An 18380-nucleotide genomic window follows, 5' to 3' on the forward strand; every position below is an offset into this window, starting at 1 on the left:
CCAATGAGCTCATTGAAGCTGGAACACTTGGTCCAGAGAAACATGGATCTATCAAAGCATATAAAATAAATAAATAAAGAGAAATATGGACCCAATAAGCTTTTATTCTTTTCCCCTCCTCCAGAAGTAGTGCTTTAAGCATCAAATACAAACAACTAATAACAAAATTACCGACATAAAAATAGAAAAACGCTTATTTTTACATAGAAGCACTTAAAGTTGATGGGAAACAGCAGCTTCCTCAGAACTAAACAAACATTACAGAAGAACGCTGCAGAGAAACAAGTGAAGGGAAACAATCAGGAGGGAATTCTGGGATTAAAACAGACATTTTTATTTTATTTTTAAACATGAAAACATAGAAATCCAAAAATAAGCATTAAAATGATCTGGTTTATATAGATCTAAAATGGGCTTCAGCTCCAATGTGCCTCTTTCCTGTTTATAGCTAACATAACATCAGGCTCCAACTAAATAAAAGAGCAGGGATTTCCTCTTTTCTCCAATAAACACAGTTATAAAATATCCAGACCTTTTGCTGTTCTCCTTTTACCAAAACTGAGGTCTGGGATCACTTTAGGTTGGTCCCCTCCAGAGCGCCCTCTGGTGGTCACACTGAGCTACAGCAGAGAAGTGAAAGTACTAACAAGTAAACAAGTTGGCATTTTCAGCGTGACTCATTCAGATGACTCAAGAAATCCCATAATGAGTAGAAAAAAGAAAGGCAGCTGTTTATGCTGGGATCTAAACAACCACATGAAAAGAATCAGTGGGAGAACTGGGGTGGTTTTAAACACAGCCCCCCCCCTCACCAAAATATTCACTTTCCAACTGAATCTAACATTTCTGACATTTCTACAGTAACTACAAGGCATTGTTATCCAGATGTTAGGATAAGAAATAAATAAAGTTACACCCTTGGTTCTCAGAGAAACAGAAAGATTTAGTAAAGCCGACCGGCAGTGGTTACCGTGGGCGAGTGCAGACTCAGTTGGAAACATGTTAATCAGAGCCAATCAGGACCATGTGGTTAAACTGCTCAGATTTAAAGTTGAAAAACAAAATCATTGTTTTACAGAGACTGTATAATTTTAGTGCAAAAGGGCAGATTTTAAGTTATTTCCAAAATAAATGTGGTAAAAAAAAAAATAGTTTATTGTTTTAAAATTTAATAAAAGCGCCAAAAACACGAGCTGACATCAGCAGTCTGCTCTGACCTAAATCTCTTTAGCCAACCCGCAGCGGACCAGCTCCAGCAATCTTTGCCGCCCTCCCTTGTGTTAATATCAATAACGACATGGATCGTTGCTGATGACCTTAGCATTGGACCTGGCAGCCAGCCCACCAATTAGCTGAGATCTTTACTGATTATCAATCCATATTCTTTGACCCATGATGCTGGAAACAGCTCTAGGCTCATCAATCTAGATTTAAGATAAGCCAAAGCATTCTGTAGATTATTTTTTTTTTTTGCATGTAAAATAATTAAAATAACTTAAAGATGAAATAAAAACTATAATATCTATAAAATCTTAATATATTTAATAAATATGGAGCCAATGTGGCATTTGTCAGGACACCTAACAGTGATGGTAATGCAGCACAGGAATGGGGACGGGTTGACTCAAGCAGAGAAGCAATGTGAGAGGTGTGGTTGCTTTTGCATTATCCATCCATCCATTTTCAGTCACGCTTATCCCAAGCGGGGTCACGAGGGGTGCTGGTGCTTATCTTCAACTGTCATTGGGTGAGAGGCGTACACCCTGGACAGGGCAACGCAGAGACAAACAGGACAAGCAACCATGCACACCCAAGGAGAATTTGGAGAAGCCCATTAATCTAACGGTCATGTTTTTGGACTGTGGGAGTAGCCGGAGAGAACCCACGCATGCTCATGGAGAACATGCAAACTCCATGCCGAAAGATCCTGGGCTGGGAATTAAACTCGGAACCTTCTTTCTGCAAGGCTGCAGTGCAACTGACTGCACCTCTGAGCAGCCCTGCTTTTGCATTAGGTAGAATTACTAGAGAAATATAGATAATATCTACAAATATCCTCTATCTGCCATAACATTTCTAGGGCAAACAATCGGATGAGAAAAAATAATATTTGCAACAATCCGCAAAAATATAAAAGTAAGGTTCTATCTGAGGATTTCAACTGTCCAAGCACTAAATCAGCATTGTGTGTTACCACAAAATAAGACATTGGGTGTTGCAGAAATGTTTCAGCATGAAGGTCCCACAGACGACAAGCACACAGCCATCATAGATTAGAGTTCAGCAGGCTGGGTGGTGTACCATCCGCTCTCTATGTTTCAGCCCAATTAAGATTCAGCTGCAGTGAGAAGAAATTAAAACAAGTCCTGGAAACGATCTGCACTAGAATTCATCGTCTGAGCTGAGCAGGAGGGTTTTCTCCGTGTCGCTGCGGGGCCCGAGCAGATTGTGTGCGCGCAGAACCGGCGGCGGCGCCCCCTGCTCCAGAGTGGATTGCTGCGTATACTGCTGGTAGGCTGGAGAGAAGTTGTGGATGGCGTCTTGGACCATGTCTCCTGGGTTCATCGTCTCCTTTAGGCTGCTGGAGATGCTCTTCATGGGGGCACAGCGGCCTGAGGAGGAAGAAGGAGACGCCAGCGATTAGGTAAGAAGAGGATTAGATAAGTAAAAAAAGGCCTTAAAACTAAAAATGCGACATTAAGAATAAGCTATAAAAAGCAAAAAACTAAAGGAGTCACATAGATTAAAGGAGTCGATACAAAATAAGAAACAATAAAAAAAATGGGACCTTGGGTAGGAAAGAAATTAAGATTACAACCAAAACCTTTAAAGCCTCACAGCAGGGGTGTAACAGTAAAAACTACCATAATTAAAAAAATAAATAAATAAATAAAATCCATCATTTAATTTTTTTCTAATAACAATAAATATGCAGATAACACTGCTACCAGAGATGGCAAAAGTACTCACTTTCCGTACTTGAGTAAAAGTACAGATACTTGTGTTAAAAAATACTCTGGTAAAAGTGGAAGTACTGATTAAACTTCTTTACTCAAGTAAAAGTAACAAAGTACAGGCTTGTAAATTTACTTAAAGTATAAAAGTAAAAGTAGAAACCACTTTTTTCATGCCGTTGCCTACATTTTAAATGGATGTCTGCTAATAGGACTACATCTCCGTTGTGTTTATTTTCAATCATCTCGTCGTCCATACTACTATGCTAACGCCACCGCCACCAAGCTGCAATGATTTCCTGCGAATGAATACCGCCAAATCTGTCGATTCATCTTGTAGTGGTGCGTCAAATGCAACGTAGATTCCCATCCAATTAGATTGAAATTGGTATTGATGACGTGAAAAATAACGGTAACTCCATTGAAATGATTCAAAACTAAAATAACGAGCCAATTTTTTTAAATGTAAGAAGTAGAAAGTACAGATATTTGTGTAAAAATGTAAGGAGTAGAAGTAAAAAGTCGCCTTAAAAATAAGTAATAAAGTAAAGTAAAAATATCAGAAAAATCTACTTGAGTACAGTAATGAAGTATTTGTACTTCGTTACTTCCCATCTCTGACTGCTACACACAGCAGTCCACACCAAACTAATGGAAGAACAGCTGGAAATGACTTGCTTGGTTTTTAACGGGCACGAACAGCAGAGGGTGCAAAGATAAATGGAAAGCCCCATCGTCATAAACTAATACTTTATATCACCCTATGATGAGACACCAGTATTAAATACAAACATTTTCACCTACAAATTCCTACTAGGTTCTTATATCTACTGCTAATAGCACAGATGGTTTAGCCGTGTCTGCTCTGCTTTGAGATGATTTCATGATGAAAAAGAAGGGAAAATAAATTTGGTTTTTGCACTTATTTCCCTTTGAAGCCGCAACATGATGAAAGTTAAGCTAAAAAATGCACTGTTACACCCCTACTAAAGAAAAACAAACATCGAACCACGAATAGAAGCCAAACATATGTGCCACACACGGGGAGACTGTTAAGATTCATCTGGAGTTAAACCTACCAAACTCTCCATATGTAGGAAGAAGTCCTTTTTGGTGCAGCGCACAGAAGAAAAGACAGAAGTGATGACAGATTCAAACAAAGAGTGTCTTAATTTAGTTTATATTCGATAAGCAGGTAAGAAAAGAGGTGAATGTGGTGGAAGATAAAGAAGAATATCTGTATTTCTAGAGTCCAGGATAACACGTTTACTTCAGTACACATTTAGCAAATATTGATGAGAATCATGCACCTGTGTAATAACCATCATTTAGCTTTCTGACCTCTTGAATTGAGGCTTTTATCCATGTAGACTTTGTATGTGAAGGCGTGTCGTAGGGCCAGCGCTGCAAAAAACATCTCGATGCAGATGATGAAGTTCTGGTAACCGGCGGCGACCGTACCCTCGCCCACAGAAACCTCCGGCAAGTTTATCTGCGGGATCGCTCCACATTTCTCCAAGATGGCCAGCAACATGCCTGATCACAAAATAGGTTAAGATCAACAAACGAAAGAACATCCTTCACAAGTAACAAGTAAAGATTTTAGTCCAGTAGGGCTTTATTTGTTAAAGTAGATCTTAAGTAAATCTTGAAAGACGTGCTCATACCCTGCCAGAAGGAGAGGAAGATGACAGATTTGACCATGAAGAACTTGAGCATCGGGCTGTAGGGGCTGAGAAGCTCCCTGGTGGAAAAGTAGAAGAGGAACAGGGCGTAGAGAGACAGGCTGACTGAGATGTTGTAGATGATGGTCACATACAGGTATCCGCTGGCAACACTATCATGGGAAGTCAGGAGAGAGTTAATGACTTTATGTCCTTTTCTGATTGGTTGTTCTGATAAAATCAGCGCCTCAAACAGCGTCAGGTGGAACACTCACTTAAAGTCTCCATCTTTATATTTGCCGTAGGCCTGCAGGACCACAGTGATGATGGCCATGAGAGGCTTGACCACACAGAACTGCAGCGTGGCCTGCTTACAGAACCTGAGGAATCCTATGGAGTAAGCCTTTCCTCTGAGACAGCAGGTACCGTACATACAGCTGGACCTGAAGGAGACAAATCCCAGATTATAAGGAGGAATTTCAGGACAGAAAGCTTTACACGCACAACATCAGCTTTAAATGAAAAACAGCAAAATAAGGATGTATTCTAGGAACCTACTCTATAGGTTTCCCTCGGATCTCCGCCATGATGGCGCTCTCTCCTCCCAGGTACTCATAGCACAGGCTCAGGAAGTTGTAAATTACAAACGCTACAAAAAAATGACAGAAGAAGAAACTTATCACAATCATAAACATGTCTGACATTTTGGAACATTTTGGTCATTATTGATATGCAAGTCAAGAGAAACAAAGAAAATTATTAAAATAAATTGGGTATTGGTTCAAATTATAAAGGTAGAGATTCATGGTAAGTTGTTTATATAGAAACTTCTAATAGAAATAAAAAAAAAAATAAGGCAGATATTAAAGATTTCAGAGGTCTTTTCAGGTTTTATCCATAACACAAAGAGAATACCAAAATAAGAATATCTAAAAAAAAACAAACACGATATCGATAAAGCTAAAGCAATTCAGCTTTACAACAGCTTGAGGCATAAATCTGTGTTGCAGTCTGGTGGTTCTGGTATTGATTGTCCTGGTGACGTTTCTCATATAGCAAAGCTTCAGAAAGCTCCTGTAGAGGCAGGAGAAGTTTGACCGATGCAAATTTTTAACGGCAGATTGTTTTGACATCAGTCAATGCAATTCACACTATGTGCTGCTAACATATATTCGGCAATTCTTGTAGCTGATATAGCTTTATCTTCCTCCATTTATATGATAAAAATGACAACGGTAACAAATGTTACACAGGTCTCATTTTAAACAAGAACATTAACAATATATAGGAAATGGAGGGGAGTGGCAACACTTGCACTTCATATGATTTCATGAATCGACCCACATCAGCCGGTGTAGGTACCAGATTGACTCGGGCTGCCAGATTGACTCGGGGGCCTGCGCCTTTTGATGATGTCATAATATGGCAACTCCGCCCGTCACTATATGGCAACGCCACTCGTAACGATATGGCAACTCCACTCAAACAAACTACATTGCGCCCGCGGTCTCTATTTGTCACAAATCTATTTTATTTAGCCAATAAACGGTAATCGTTTGGCACTGTCCGTTAATTGACCAAATACCTATAATACATTAAAAGATTAATTTTTCATTAATTTTGTTTACAGATTACAGGAAATGGGTATATATTTTTATTCAGAGGGACTTTAATCTCTGAATATACTTTGTATTCGTAGTATTTTTGTTTTTGTAATATTACAAGTTTATTTTTTGTATCCCTTTAGCTTCATTCTCCTGAATTTATTCTCGTTACAAATGCAGACCGCAGGCTCAATGTAGTTTGTTTGAGTGGCGTTGCCATAATGTGACGTCATCGGGAGGCGCAAGGCCCATGGCGAATTCGGTGACGTCATCGGAAGGCGCAGGGACCATGGAGAATTTCTTCGTAAAAATGTCCATTTACAAACCGCAATCCCGCTTTCGAATAAAACCTACACCCCGCTATAATTACTTTAGTAAGCTGTCCAGACCAATCAAAATGTTTTGCGCAATTGTGCAAACGTTAAAACAATTATTTATTGTGACGTCATCAAAAGGCGCAGGCCCCCGAGTCAATCTGGCAGCCCGAGTCAATCTGGTACCTACACCGGCATCAGCCGATACCAAAACAAAAAAAACAAACAAAATAAACAAAAAAATAAATGATAATATCGACCAAAAATACAGTTGGTCTATCTATAGTTTAGGGCAATATTAGAAGTACTTTTCCTCCAATGCATTAAATCAGATCCTAAAGAAAGGGGAAGCTCCTTGGTTCCCCTCTCTACTTTTTGCAGGGCCCTCCTGTTTGCTACTTGGAGCTGGATACTCACACCCAGTTAGGCACATACATACTGTATAAGAAGTTGTTAAAAGCAAAGGCAATTAAGAAAACTTCTAAGCAAAGTAAATATGTGGTCTGTGAATGACTAGAATAAAGCAGGGGGCGGAACACAACCAAGAGTGGTTCCAATGCTTGGTGAGTGGAACTAGAGGTTTTATTTCAATGCTAAATTGGCAAAGTGGTGCAGATCTAGATCTGGCTAAGTGATACTGATTTATGAATGGCAATGACAAATGCTGCAGATCTAGATATAAGACTCTGGTTTAACAAGATAGTGAGAACAGAGCACTAACAAGTGCTCCGATTAGCCATTCACACAGGAAAATATGGATTATTTCAGCGGGTAAAGAGAAGTGCTCCAATAAACATGTCAAGAAATGACCTCAATCAGCTAAATCTGATCTTTATTTTAACTTTAAAGTGCATTTACTGACTTGCTTTTAGATCAAATAATTAGACTATAGAAAGAGGGAATGCCTGTGTTAAAACAACACCTGCACCCCCCTCCCCCATGACTCTACCAGGATTAGCGGGTATGGATGGATAAAAATGAACACAACATACAAAGACAAAATAAACATACTACAACCCAGTTGTTTCTTCTTCTGCTGAACACATCAGACTCTTTCCTCCGTCTCCACGTGTTCAGACCTCAGTTTTAGCCCCCTTGGAATAAATGTAACGAGTTTATGTGGTTAGATGTTAATTCACGACAAGCCCTAATAAGACAAACCACTGAATAATACTCCCGTCTCTGGTGACCAGTGGATTATGTATCCACCGTGATGCTTCGCTGGGGGGGGCTGAAGAAAAACACAACCAGGCTAATCCTGCTAACCTCTGAGGAATTCTCCATCTCTCTGCTTGTACGGCAGAGCAGACATACCTGTCTGACAGAGTGAAGGAGAAGAACTAGAAGAGTGTTGTAAAAGCCGGGTATGTGGAATGGGTTGCTGCTCTGCTGACAAGGTTTTATTTAACCTTTTCTCACTGTCTTACTACCTCAGCACACTGTCACTGTGTGTGGTTGTCTGTCAGATAAAACCCAGGTAGGAGAAGCGGTCTTGTCTTCATACCAGAAGCCAGTAAGCAGATGAGGGTTGATGTGCATCAAAGGAGGCCTCTCTGCTACTTATTATGCTCTTTCACTCTTCCCCAAGGACGCCTGACTGCAGCGCCAGTTTCCACAGCGATACAGTAGGCCTACATACAATGAGCCGGGGAACTTACAGAAGAACTCATTATTAGATGCAGGGAGATTGGTTGATGAAGAGGATTTCTGAGGATGGTTGCTATGCAACAGGTTGGTAAGAAAAAGATCTAAAAAGGGGCTTGGCTCGACCGTGCGAAAAGCAGAAGAGGAGGCAGGAGGCGGAAAGACGAACGCACGGAGGAAGAGCAGAGGACAGATGCATCGTGAACGGACGGAGGGCGGCGGCAATGTGACGCAGAACAACGACGGCTCTATCGCCCACAAGCAGACTCATACACAGAGCCCATCCGGTTCCACGTGTGACATCAAGAGCTCAACCAATCAGGATGGGACTATTTCTGTCCTGAAGAGGAGAGGGAAGAGAAAGTCAGCTGCTTCTCACCCACCTTCCAGCAGTCAGGCTTCAGGACAACAAAGCCATCAGACAATATTTGCTGCATTTGCGTCACAAACTAAACAGCTCTTATTTTATCAGCAGGTTCTTCTTCTCTTTTCCCAGAATATAATTTCCAGAGTTTTTAGTCTGTCTTCAAATTATAAAGGCAAACGTTTACTTAGAAGGTGGACATTTGTAAAATCGGACTTTAAGAAAAAGAGAAGCAACCAAAAACTGAAGAAAGAATAGACTGATAGGAGGATGTCCTTACCTTCGTAGCAGTCCCTGACTGTATCAAAGTACACATAGTACTGGTCATTGGTGAAGAAGAGCAGGCTGAGCCAGGAATCAAAGGCGTAGATGGGAACAATGAAGAGGATCCGCACAATATGGCGCTGCTCTCTTGGTGAGCTGTAGAAACGGAGGTGCATGTAGATCTGGGAGACAGCAGATATATTTTTTTAGTCTTCAGGTAATATGTATGATTATCGTTACAGTTTGGCCAAAAGATAGCCATCTTTAAATAAATTAACATATACTCCAGGCTGGATGTAGTGAGACTTAATGATGTTTGATGGTAAAAAAAAGTTTGAAAATTTAAACCAGAATCAGGAGAAAAAAATGTTTGTTGACTTAACTTTCTATATTTTTATGAATCAAAACTATAACATAAGCTCAATCATTTTACCAGAGGAAGAAAATCTAGACGTTTTTTTATTTTTAGCAAAAAAGGGTTGTTTTTTTTTTACAAAGGCTGCACAATATATCACACATCAATCCTTATCAAAGAAGTGCCAGGAATGTAATAAATATTATGTTGATTTCCAAGTTCTCGCATTCAGGCTGTCTGTGCCTAGAATATATATTGTTAACACTTTTTGAAGTTACATTTTGATAAGATCAATAAAAACAAACTAAGTTGTTTAAATGCAAAAGCAGCTCATCTGTTGGCTGGAAGCAGCTGTTTCAATAAAAGCTTGAGATGGAAAATCACTCTTTATCTGGGTTCGCTATAAAACCAACACTGATTAATTCAATTCAAAGTATTTTATTAATATCAAAGGAGAATAACATGTTCTTACAAATTAACTCAGATTTTTTTCTCCTGTTTATCAAAGATATTCGAAATAAAAAACCTGAGGATTTCTGACTAATAAATAACCCATTAATTCAAAGCATGAACCTTGATATATGTCTTTAGAGCTTAAAAGATGTTTAATAAAGGTTAAGGGCAGGTTAGATTCAAACTTATTACTTTAATCAAAGATCCAGAAGGACTGAATTGGTACAAATCTGAAACAACGTAACAAAAACAAAAGACCTCACTGAATCTCTGATACTCTGAGACACTTTTACCTGGTGACAGGTGAGGATGAGGGCCGTCCAGACGAAGAAGCCAGACACCGCCTGCGTAGCCGGGGACATCAGAAAGGTGGGCTGGTCCGTCCCAAGCAGCGGGGCTTCGGGGAACCAAGAGATATTTGGCCCCATCGGGACAACGGTCAGCGGAGGTTCGGGCAAACCGACCAGAGGCAAGTCACCAGCCGGCCTCTCTGGCTGCGGCACGTCTCGCCTCCACAGCCTGAACATCTGGAACGGGCCGCGCTGCTGTTAAGTATTCACACCCCTGCAGAGAATATAAAGACAATAAAAGACGGTCGTTTCTGGATTTAGTCATCAACCGCTGGTGTGATCATACCCTCTGTTATCAGCGGGATTTGTAATGGGACACAGGAGGTCAGAACAAACCCAGTTAAACAAAGTTAAATAAACCCAGTGCAAATCCACATTTCCCTTTTCTCCTGAACAATGCGCCGTTGTGAGTCCTGGTTACAGAGTGTTATCACTTATTGATTCTTTTTAGTTTCTGCACTGCAGTGGATGCCTTTGGATCTCTGTCACAGAAGATCATGCAAAACATGACTCACAATGATGTCCAAAGTGCGGTCCGTGGGCCATTTGGGACCCTTGAAACGATTGTGTGTGGATTATAAAAAAGACACACACACAAAAAAAAAAACGGCACAAGTTTGTCCATCTGGCCAATGGAGCAGATGCAGATGGAATGAGACAAATGTAAATCTTAAATAGAAAATGTTTGGTTTTAAAAATGTTGCACCAAACCAGAATATAATTTAAAATGAAATTAGTTTGCTTTTTAAAAACGTCTTTTCTTGGTGATTATTGCTCTTGGAAAAATTTTTCCACTTTGTTTATTTGTAAGAGAAAAAAGGACTGAAAAACTCTCTGAAAGAAAAGTTTTTATCCCTGTTTACTAATCAAAGAACATGTTGTTGCATTCTGGTTTTCACTACACTGTAAAAAAGTTAAATAAAAATACTTAGAATCTAAAAAACTTTTTTTTTTATTTCAGATGCAATTAAAAAAGTCATCAGTTTGACCTGATTATTACACATTCTGAGCCATTTAGAGTCGTAGGGAAGCGGCTGTTCCAAACGTTGCTTTTCCAAATTCCCCCGAGTGATGCCCGACTTTACAGAGAGAATAAAATGAATGTGATTGGTCGTTTATCTAGGTGGCGGGATTGTTGTGGCGGAAGGTTCGCAAGCAAGTTTGGTTGTGGCCAGTGTCACAGAAGCATCTTGCTAACCAGTTAGCAAGTTAGTGCTAGTAGGTACCCATTGGGAAATTCCTTTGGGACCAAGTAGCAGTAAATTGGTGACTTAGAAACGACACTGTCAAGGAACGCTATGGACAGTGGAAACATGCAAGAGGAGGAGAGTTTTGTGTCGGAGGTCGTGGATGAGTCTACTCCATCATCCATTTTTTATTTAGAGAAGGAAAGCGGGGACGAAGATGTTGTGGAAAAGGACGCCAGGGCGGCAGAAGCTTGGTTTGGTGTAGAAGGCTTAGAGCCCTACATGTTTGAGCCCTTGCCTCGCATCGCTGCCAGTTCTGTTAGCTCTATGCCTGCCGAAGACACAGACGTCCATCCCCGTGAACACTGGGACGGAACTCAATGGTAAAGTACATGATTCTTATTTCTTATTTCAACCATTGCGTATATTAGCTGGGACATATTAATCATGATGCTATGACTGAAAAAATGTGATTGACAGATGACCATTGATATATGATTGGCCGAATTTAGGTGTTCAGGCTGACTTATAACTAACTGGCCTGCAGAAGATAATGAAAAAACTCCAAAAACAAACAGATTTTAAGGCAGGATTTTTTAAAATATAGAAAATTTACACTTTTGGGACAATATGGTCTGATAAAGAGTACATTTATATACACTTTAAGGCAGAATAATTTGACATTTAAATATGACTTCCTTATGACTTTAAGACAAAATCAGACTATTTGGTTATCTAGTAACTGATCGCCTCCTCTCTAGTAACCAGAAGATGTGGAGGCATCAAAAGCAGCCAGGATCACAATAGGGCTGCAGTGAGGAGAAAGGACAGCTGGGGGGGTTCATTTGGGAAGGGGAGAAAGGTCAACTGGAGCATGGTCGCAAACAGACACACACACACAGTTACACAGTGGAATAATATATTAGAGGCAGGGAGAGAGAAATAAAGCAGCAGATGGAAAGCAGACAAAGTGTTTGTAATTCCCAACACAATGGGTAATAACATTGGTAACACTAAGACTGGATTATCCTCATGTAATAAAACAAATCATTCATTTTCACGCCTCTTATTTGTTCTATTTTATATCAGACAAATAAATTGATAATTCTGCTATTGATAATGAAACTGCTGTTTTTTTTTAATATCATCTTTTTGCTGCTGTAAACACCAGAATTTCCACATGGTGAGACAATAAAGGGATTTTCTATTCTATTCTAAATCTTTGATTGCAGAAAGACTAAAACAAATCAATCAAATTAGAAGTTGACTTCAATTGTTTTTATGAACTTAAAGTAATAATACTATTTTTTCTAATTCAATAACCATGTTATAAAAATGATGCTGACACAAATAATAAAGACTTTGTGTTTGTGTGGCATACAGAGCCATCAGTAGGTTAAAATATCCACCCCATAATCAAAAACATGTTAAATCTGATATAAATGTACCACTGTTTATGTTCAAATTGTGATTGATTTATTTTCTAATAAGTACAGGTGATTTTGTTATTTCGAAATTAGTTATTGAACAGAAGTCACTGTCGACCCCTGACCAGCAGAGGGCGCGTTCGCCACACTGTGTGTTCTCGGTCATTCAGAGAATGAGGACACGTATAAACTGTGAAGCTGATATACGTGTGTGGCGAACTCTGATTCTAATATCAACATTTTTGGCTCTTTGCAGAAGAAAAATAAAGCGGAATTTCAAATTAAATGTGTAGTGGAGACAGCTTCATTCTGTACCACGCTACATTTGGGAGGAGGTGATAGTTTTATGGAGTCCAGACTAACCTGGTGAACCTAATCCAGAAGCTTCCCCGGCAGTAACAGAAACACTCTTCGGCACCAGGAGCTCAGAAAGAGCCTGAAGTCTTCCTCAGTGGAGCCCAGCTGCTCCCAGGACATCCATGTTGGCTCCGACCCGTCAACTCTCAGCGCCTCCGGCTAAACAAACAAAACTAACTTCTCCTCTAAAAAGTTCAGCTCGCATGTTCCGCAGCTCTTTAACTCTGTTTTCATCGATCTATTTAGTTCATTTCTGAAGCTTACACTCGGTGTTTGAAGAGTTTTGGTTCGGTTCGCCCTCCTCTTTCTCAATAACGGCTCCGCTATAAAACCAATCTCTGCCGGATTAACGCCACATCACAGAGGCTCCGCCCATTGGAGCAGGATCAGAGGCTCTCAGCCAATAAAACGAGGGGCACCGCGGGTGAGGGCGGGGCTTACGTCCAGAGCGCAGTGAGTTTGCGCAGTTTTATTCTGGGAATCGCAGATGTTGATGGTTCCCACTTTTTTTTCTTTCCGGTCTGTTTTCTCCATCCAAACTTTGGCTCTGTTCGAAAACCTAGGACGGGTCCTCCAAGGACGCGGTCTACCTAGACTGGATCCTTCGAAGTCCTTGAAAATAAGGAGACCGGAAGAGTTTTGGCTGTAAATTCGACCAGGTCTACCCTTCGGCGGGTTTTACCACCGTATGCTCTGTTGCTTAGCAACCGTGAACGTTGACACACAAAGCAGGAAAAGAATGAATACAGAAGTTTTCAAAACTGTTTATTTATTTATTTTTTATTGTGAAGTGAACAAAGACTACACTCACAAGAATCCAGAGTGGAATAAAGGTTCCAACCACCGGGAGGAGGAACAAATCAAATCAAATGTAATGATAGAAACCTTAGTCAGTTAAATAACCTGCTGCTGTCATTCTGCACATCTCTGATGTTGCTGCTATTTTCAAATATCCATTACTGTAAAAATGTCCATAGCTGCATATTGGTTATTTATTCCCGTTTTATATTGTTAAAACACTTTACAGTATTTTATTGTTTATATTTTAACTCTTCCCTATTATGTTATTCTTATACATTTTTCTAAGGTCCTCATCTGTGTGACCATTTTCAATAATCTTTCTGCTGCTGTAAATTTTCCCATTGTGGGAAAATAAAGGGATTTTCTATTCTATTCTATAAAAGGGGTAGAAAGATAAGTAAATCTAAACAATATATTTATAAAAAAAATATATCTGCAAAATCTCTAATATTCAACAACAAAAAATACGAAGTTAAGCATATTGTGCAAAACAGCAATAAAAAGATAAAAATCCTATCAGATTTATAGTCCCCACCCTGCAAATATATTAGAATCTGTCCTTAAATTACAGCCAAACCCATTTACACAGTAACAGATTAAAACCTTTAGATAAATCAAACATTACCGCCACATATCTGACTCAATAACCATTAAAACAACTATTTTCATTCATCTCAGACGGAACTATTCACAGAGTTGTATTATATTAAACTGAACTTCCAATTTTCACCACTGTTCGGCGCCAAATAACCTTTCCTCTGATCACAGCTTGCTTGGTCTCGCAATGAATCCTGGGATATCCAAGAATACCGAGGATACATCAGACCCGTCCTTCAAATCGGGCAAAAAGAAGGACGCATTTTAAGGCCGCATAACGAGGACTCTTGGAATCCGACCAGACCTCGGCGCCGCGCTATGACGTAATCAGCCTTCGAATCCGGTCTTCTAAGGATGCGTCCTAGGTTTTCGAACAGAGCGTCTAATATTCAACCGTTTGCATTTATTTTTTTACTCTTCACACAGTTTTACCAGTTATTTCACTTTACAGTGTCCACTTTAGTCTTGAAGTCAGTAGTAAGTTTTTTACATTATTTTAGCATTTTGTAAAATAAATTCCTGAAACCAGTTATTGAAATACAATCCTTGATATGAGTGTTAGTTAAATTCAAATGGGTAACATGGTTATTTTTTATGATAGATTTTTTTTTAAGAAAAAGCACCATGGTTGGTTCTAGGCAAATTTTACCAGGGGGGCCAGATTGGGGCCAATGTGTATTTATTTTCATAAGGGCACAGAGCAAAAGAAGAAAACAACAAGGTTATAGGTTATCATTGAATATATATAATATGAGCCAAACTGAAGCTAAAGGTGCAACATCTATCCATCCATTTTCCATAATGCTTATCCCAAGCGGGGTTGCGAGGGCTGCTGGTGCCTATCTCCAGCTGTCTACGGGCGAGATGCAGGGTCAACCTGGACATGTTGCCAGTCCATCGCAGGGCAACACAGAGACAAACAACCATTCACGCACACACTCACACCTCACAGAAATTTAGAGAAGCTAATTAACCTAACAGTTGTGTTAGGTTAATTAGCTTGTTTTGGACTGTGGAAGGAAGCCGGAGTACCCAGAGAAAACCCATGCATGCTCAGGGAGAACATGCAAACTCCATGCAGAAAGACCCCAGACCAGGAATCAAATCCAGAACCTTCTTGCTGCAAGGCGACAGTGCTAACCACTGTTCCATTGAGCAGCCTAAAGGTGCAACAATTTCATGAAAAATATATATTATTATATAAAACTGATTTGGTATTATTTCTTCAATAGAGGGGCCATTTCAGGGGCCAGGAGCAGTTCCATTCGGGGAGCTGGCTGCTGTTAGCCCCTGTCTAGAATCGCCCATAATTTTTCTAAAACATTTTTTCCTTTTCTCGAAATCTTTGGGGTAGGATAATTGTCAATAAAAAAGTGTGCATAGACATCTGAAATTTTAAATGAAAGTCAATTATGTAAATAAATGTAAGATGAAGACTTGCTGCATCAGTGGGAATACAAGTTGAGAAGTTATGAATACAACTTGCAAAGTTACAAGTATGCAAATGTACTTGTACAAATCACAAATGTAGCTGTACGGGTAACAAGTTCATGTAGAATCTAAATTTATGAGCACAAGTCCCAAATATATGAGACTAATTAATACATTTAGGAGTAAAAAACACAGGTTTATTAGTAAAACTCACAACTTTCTCAGTACAAATAAAAATTTTACTCTAAGATTTGTGAATTCGTGATTAAAAATCAGAAAAAAATATAAGCTGTGCATTTGCATTTGTCCTCTCTGCTGCAATAAATACTTTGTAGAACCGCCTCCCAGTTTACATGTAATTTTTGTACACCCCTAACATATTGGTGAAGATTCTCATAGGTCATAGTCATTCCAAAAATGTTTTAAAAAGAAGTTAAAAAACAAATCTCTGGACTTTGTTTTCCATGTTTGAAGAAGTTTCGCTTCCCATCCAGGAAGCATTTTTATTTCAAAATGCCTGGATTAGCTTTGAGTTCTAGGCTTTATAGAGTAACCCAATAAAGCCTTTAATTATATGGCCTAGAAAACATGCAAACTCAACCGAAGGAACAGGTCCACTCCTTAATAACGGGGAGTCGTTGAGGTCTTTGTTAGCCTCCCATACCCAATACTGGCCTATGCCTCTGAAAAGGAGTCATTTTAGATCCCTAATAGCTCAAGCGCACGTCTTAAGGTCTGGACTTTAACTTGGCCATTATAATAATAAGTATTATTATCTATCTGAAGTTGCACCTCCACTCCAAGCTCAGGTTTTCTAGCTTCTAACAGGGATTTTCTTCTGGATCGATGGAGGAATTTACTTAGATCCATATTCCATTCCACTTCCTCTGATTATCTCCCGTCTCCTTGTTGAAGAAAACCATCCCCACAGCATAATGGTTTCACCACCATGTTTGGATGGTGTGTTCAGGGTGTGCAGTGGCTGTGTTTCTTTTGAAGCTTAACATATGTGCTGCATCCCCTGTGTTAATTTTAACCAACTACTAAAGGGTTTCCTTGTTTCACTCTTCCATAAATACCAGATTTGTTTTGTGTAAATAATAGTAATAATTGTTTTTTTTAATCAATCAATCAATCATCCAAAATGTTGATCTCTACAGTTCTCTTGAATTACCCTTTTATTTAAGGATATCAAAGTAAGACAGGGTTTTATTCATTCACACATTTCTTCACTTTTCACTTTATTGTGATACACTTGATTGGAGCTGTGGCAAAAGCATGACCAGGACTCTGGGTAGGGTGTGTATACTTTTATTGAATCAGAAAATATACACCAATATAGTCATAAAATCGAAGATAAAGAATTGTACAGGGAAACAGTCATTTCCTTGCAGTCTCTGAGATCCAACCACTCATTCATTCATCTAGACAGACTTTGGTCAAAACATGAGTTCTTCTAAATTAGTGCTCTGCATTTATTTACATGAACCTTTCTGTCATTGTCTGCCAGAGGGATCACCTGATCATCTCACACTGTGTGCAGACACCAAAGGTTTATCAAAGAAAAATAAGCTATCTGTCACAATCTTATGATCCGTATCTACACGTTTACTGTTCACACAGACTTGCTCGCTTCCAAGGTCCTTTAACTTCCCCACCTCTGCCCATACCTGGAGTTACAAGCTGCCCCAAGGCTTCGTCAAATCATATAATCTGCTTTCTCTCTCACTGAATCGGCATTTTATCACAGGTAAGACAGGTGTGTTACAGGACGGGAACATTTAACAAGGGGTAGATCATATTTTCCCTAGATCCTTTCAGTTATTTCCTCAGATTCCTTAAAGTAAAGCTGAAGGAAAAACAAAAGTGTGAGACAAGAACACGGACAAAGATGTTGACTGTTAAAAAGCAGCAACATTTTCACTGCAGACTTTCATTCTTTTCCTCTGGTTCTCTCTTTGATTCCCACTGCAGCCTTCTCTTCTACAAAGACCTAAATATACTTTTATTTAGTTTCCAAGGTTGTGGCATTCGACTGACTCCAGATATTTACATACTCTGTAGACATTTTTTTTTATTTCATATTCTGACATTTAATAAAACCAAACTTTTTTTCCTTTTTTATGTCAGTTAAGATTATGGGTTTTTTTTCAGTTCCTATATATCAAAACAATGAGAGAATTTTTTTTAGAGAAATTTAAACAAGTTTGTAAGCTTGAATTCAGTTTGAAGGAACTTGGATAATGCTCTGCTACAGACAGGCGACCTCTCCAGGGTGTACCCCGCCTCTCGCCTATAGACTGCCGGAGATAGGCCCTAAAGGAATAAGCGGGAGAAATGGATGGATGGATGGATGGATGGATGGATGAAACTTGGATAATGATATTGCTTTTTAAACTTCTGGGAAATTCAGCCACCCATGGATGTATGTTAAAGCAATGCTTCAAACACTCTGCTTCCGTGTGTGGGATCAAGGAAAAAATCTATAGAATTTAGCCTGGAAATCAGGAAGAGAACTGCAGACCTCAGCTAATCTGGTTCGTTCTTGGATCCAATTTCCAGATGGCTGAATATTCTCACGTTTATCTGCTTGATTAATGATTAAGTTTTAACA

General features: G+C 39.4%; 1 protein-coding gene across 2 annotated transcripts; it reads right to left on the minus strand.

The window, feature by feature from the left end:
* Positions 1-209: 209 nt before the first annotated feature.
* tmem184ba (transmembrane protein 184ba) lies at positions 210-10177 on the minus strand. Of its 2 annotated transcripts, XM_038301040.1 has the most exons (8): positions 9910-10177; positions 8825-8990; positions 5177-5267; positions 4894-5061; positions 4622-4791; positions 4296-4490; positions 4034-4060; positions 210-2612 (listed from the first exon to the last, which is right to left on the minus strand). In XM_038301040.1, the coding sequence occupies exons 1-8, from the start codon at positions 10141-10143 to the stop codon at positions 2383-2385; spliced, it is 1281 nt and encodes a 426-aa protein (XP_038156968.1). In that variant the 5' UTR covers positions 10144-10177; the 3' UTR covers positions 210-2382. The 2 variants fall into 2 exon arrangements, with proteins under 2 accessions (XP_038156968.1, XP_038156969.1); XM_038301041.1 differs by lacking the exon at positions 4034-4060.
* Positions 10178-18380: the final 8203 nt, after the last annotated feature.

The sequence above is a fragment of the Cyprinodon tularosa genome, unplaced genomic scaffold (genome assembly GCF_016077235.1).
Source record: "Cyprinodon tularosa strain WSP-4 unplaced genomic scaffold, ASM1607723v1 ctg46, whole genome shotgun sequence".
Taxonomy (NCBI): Eukaryota; Metazoa; Chordata; class Actinopteri; order Cyprinodontiformes; family Cyprinodontidae; genus Cyprinodon; species Cyprinodon tularosa.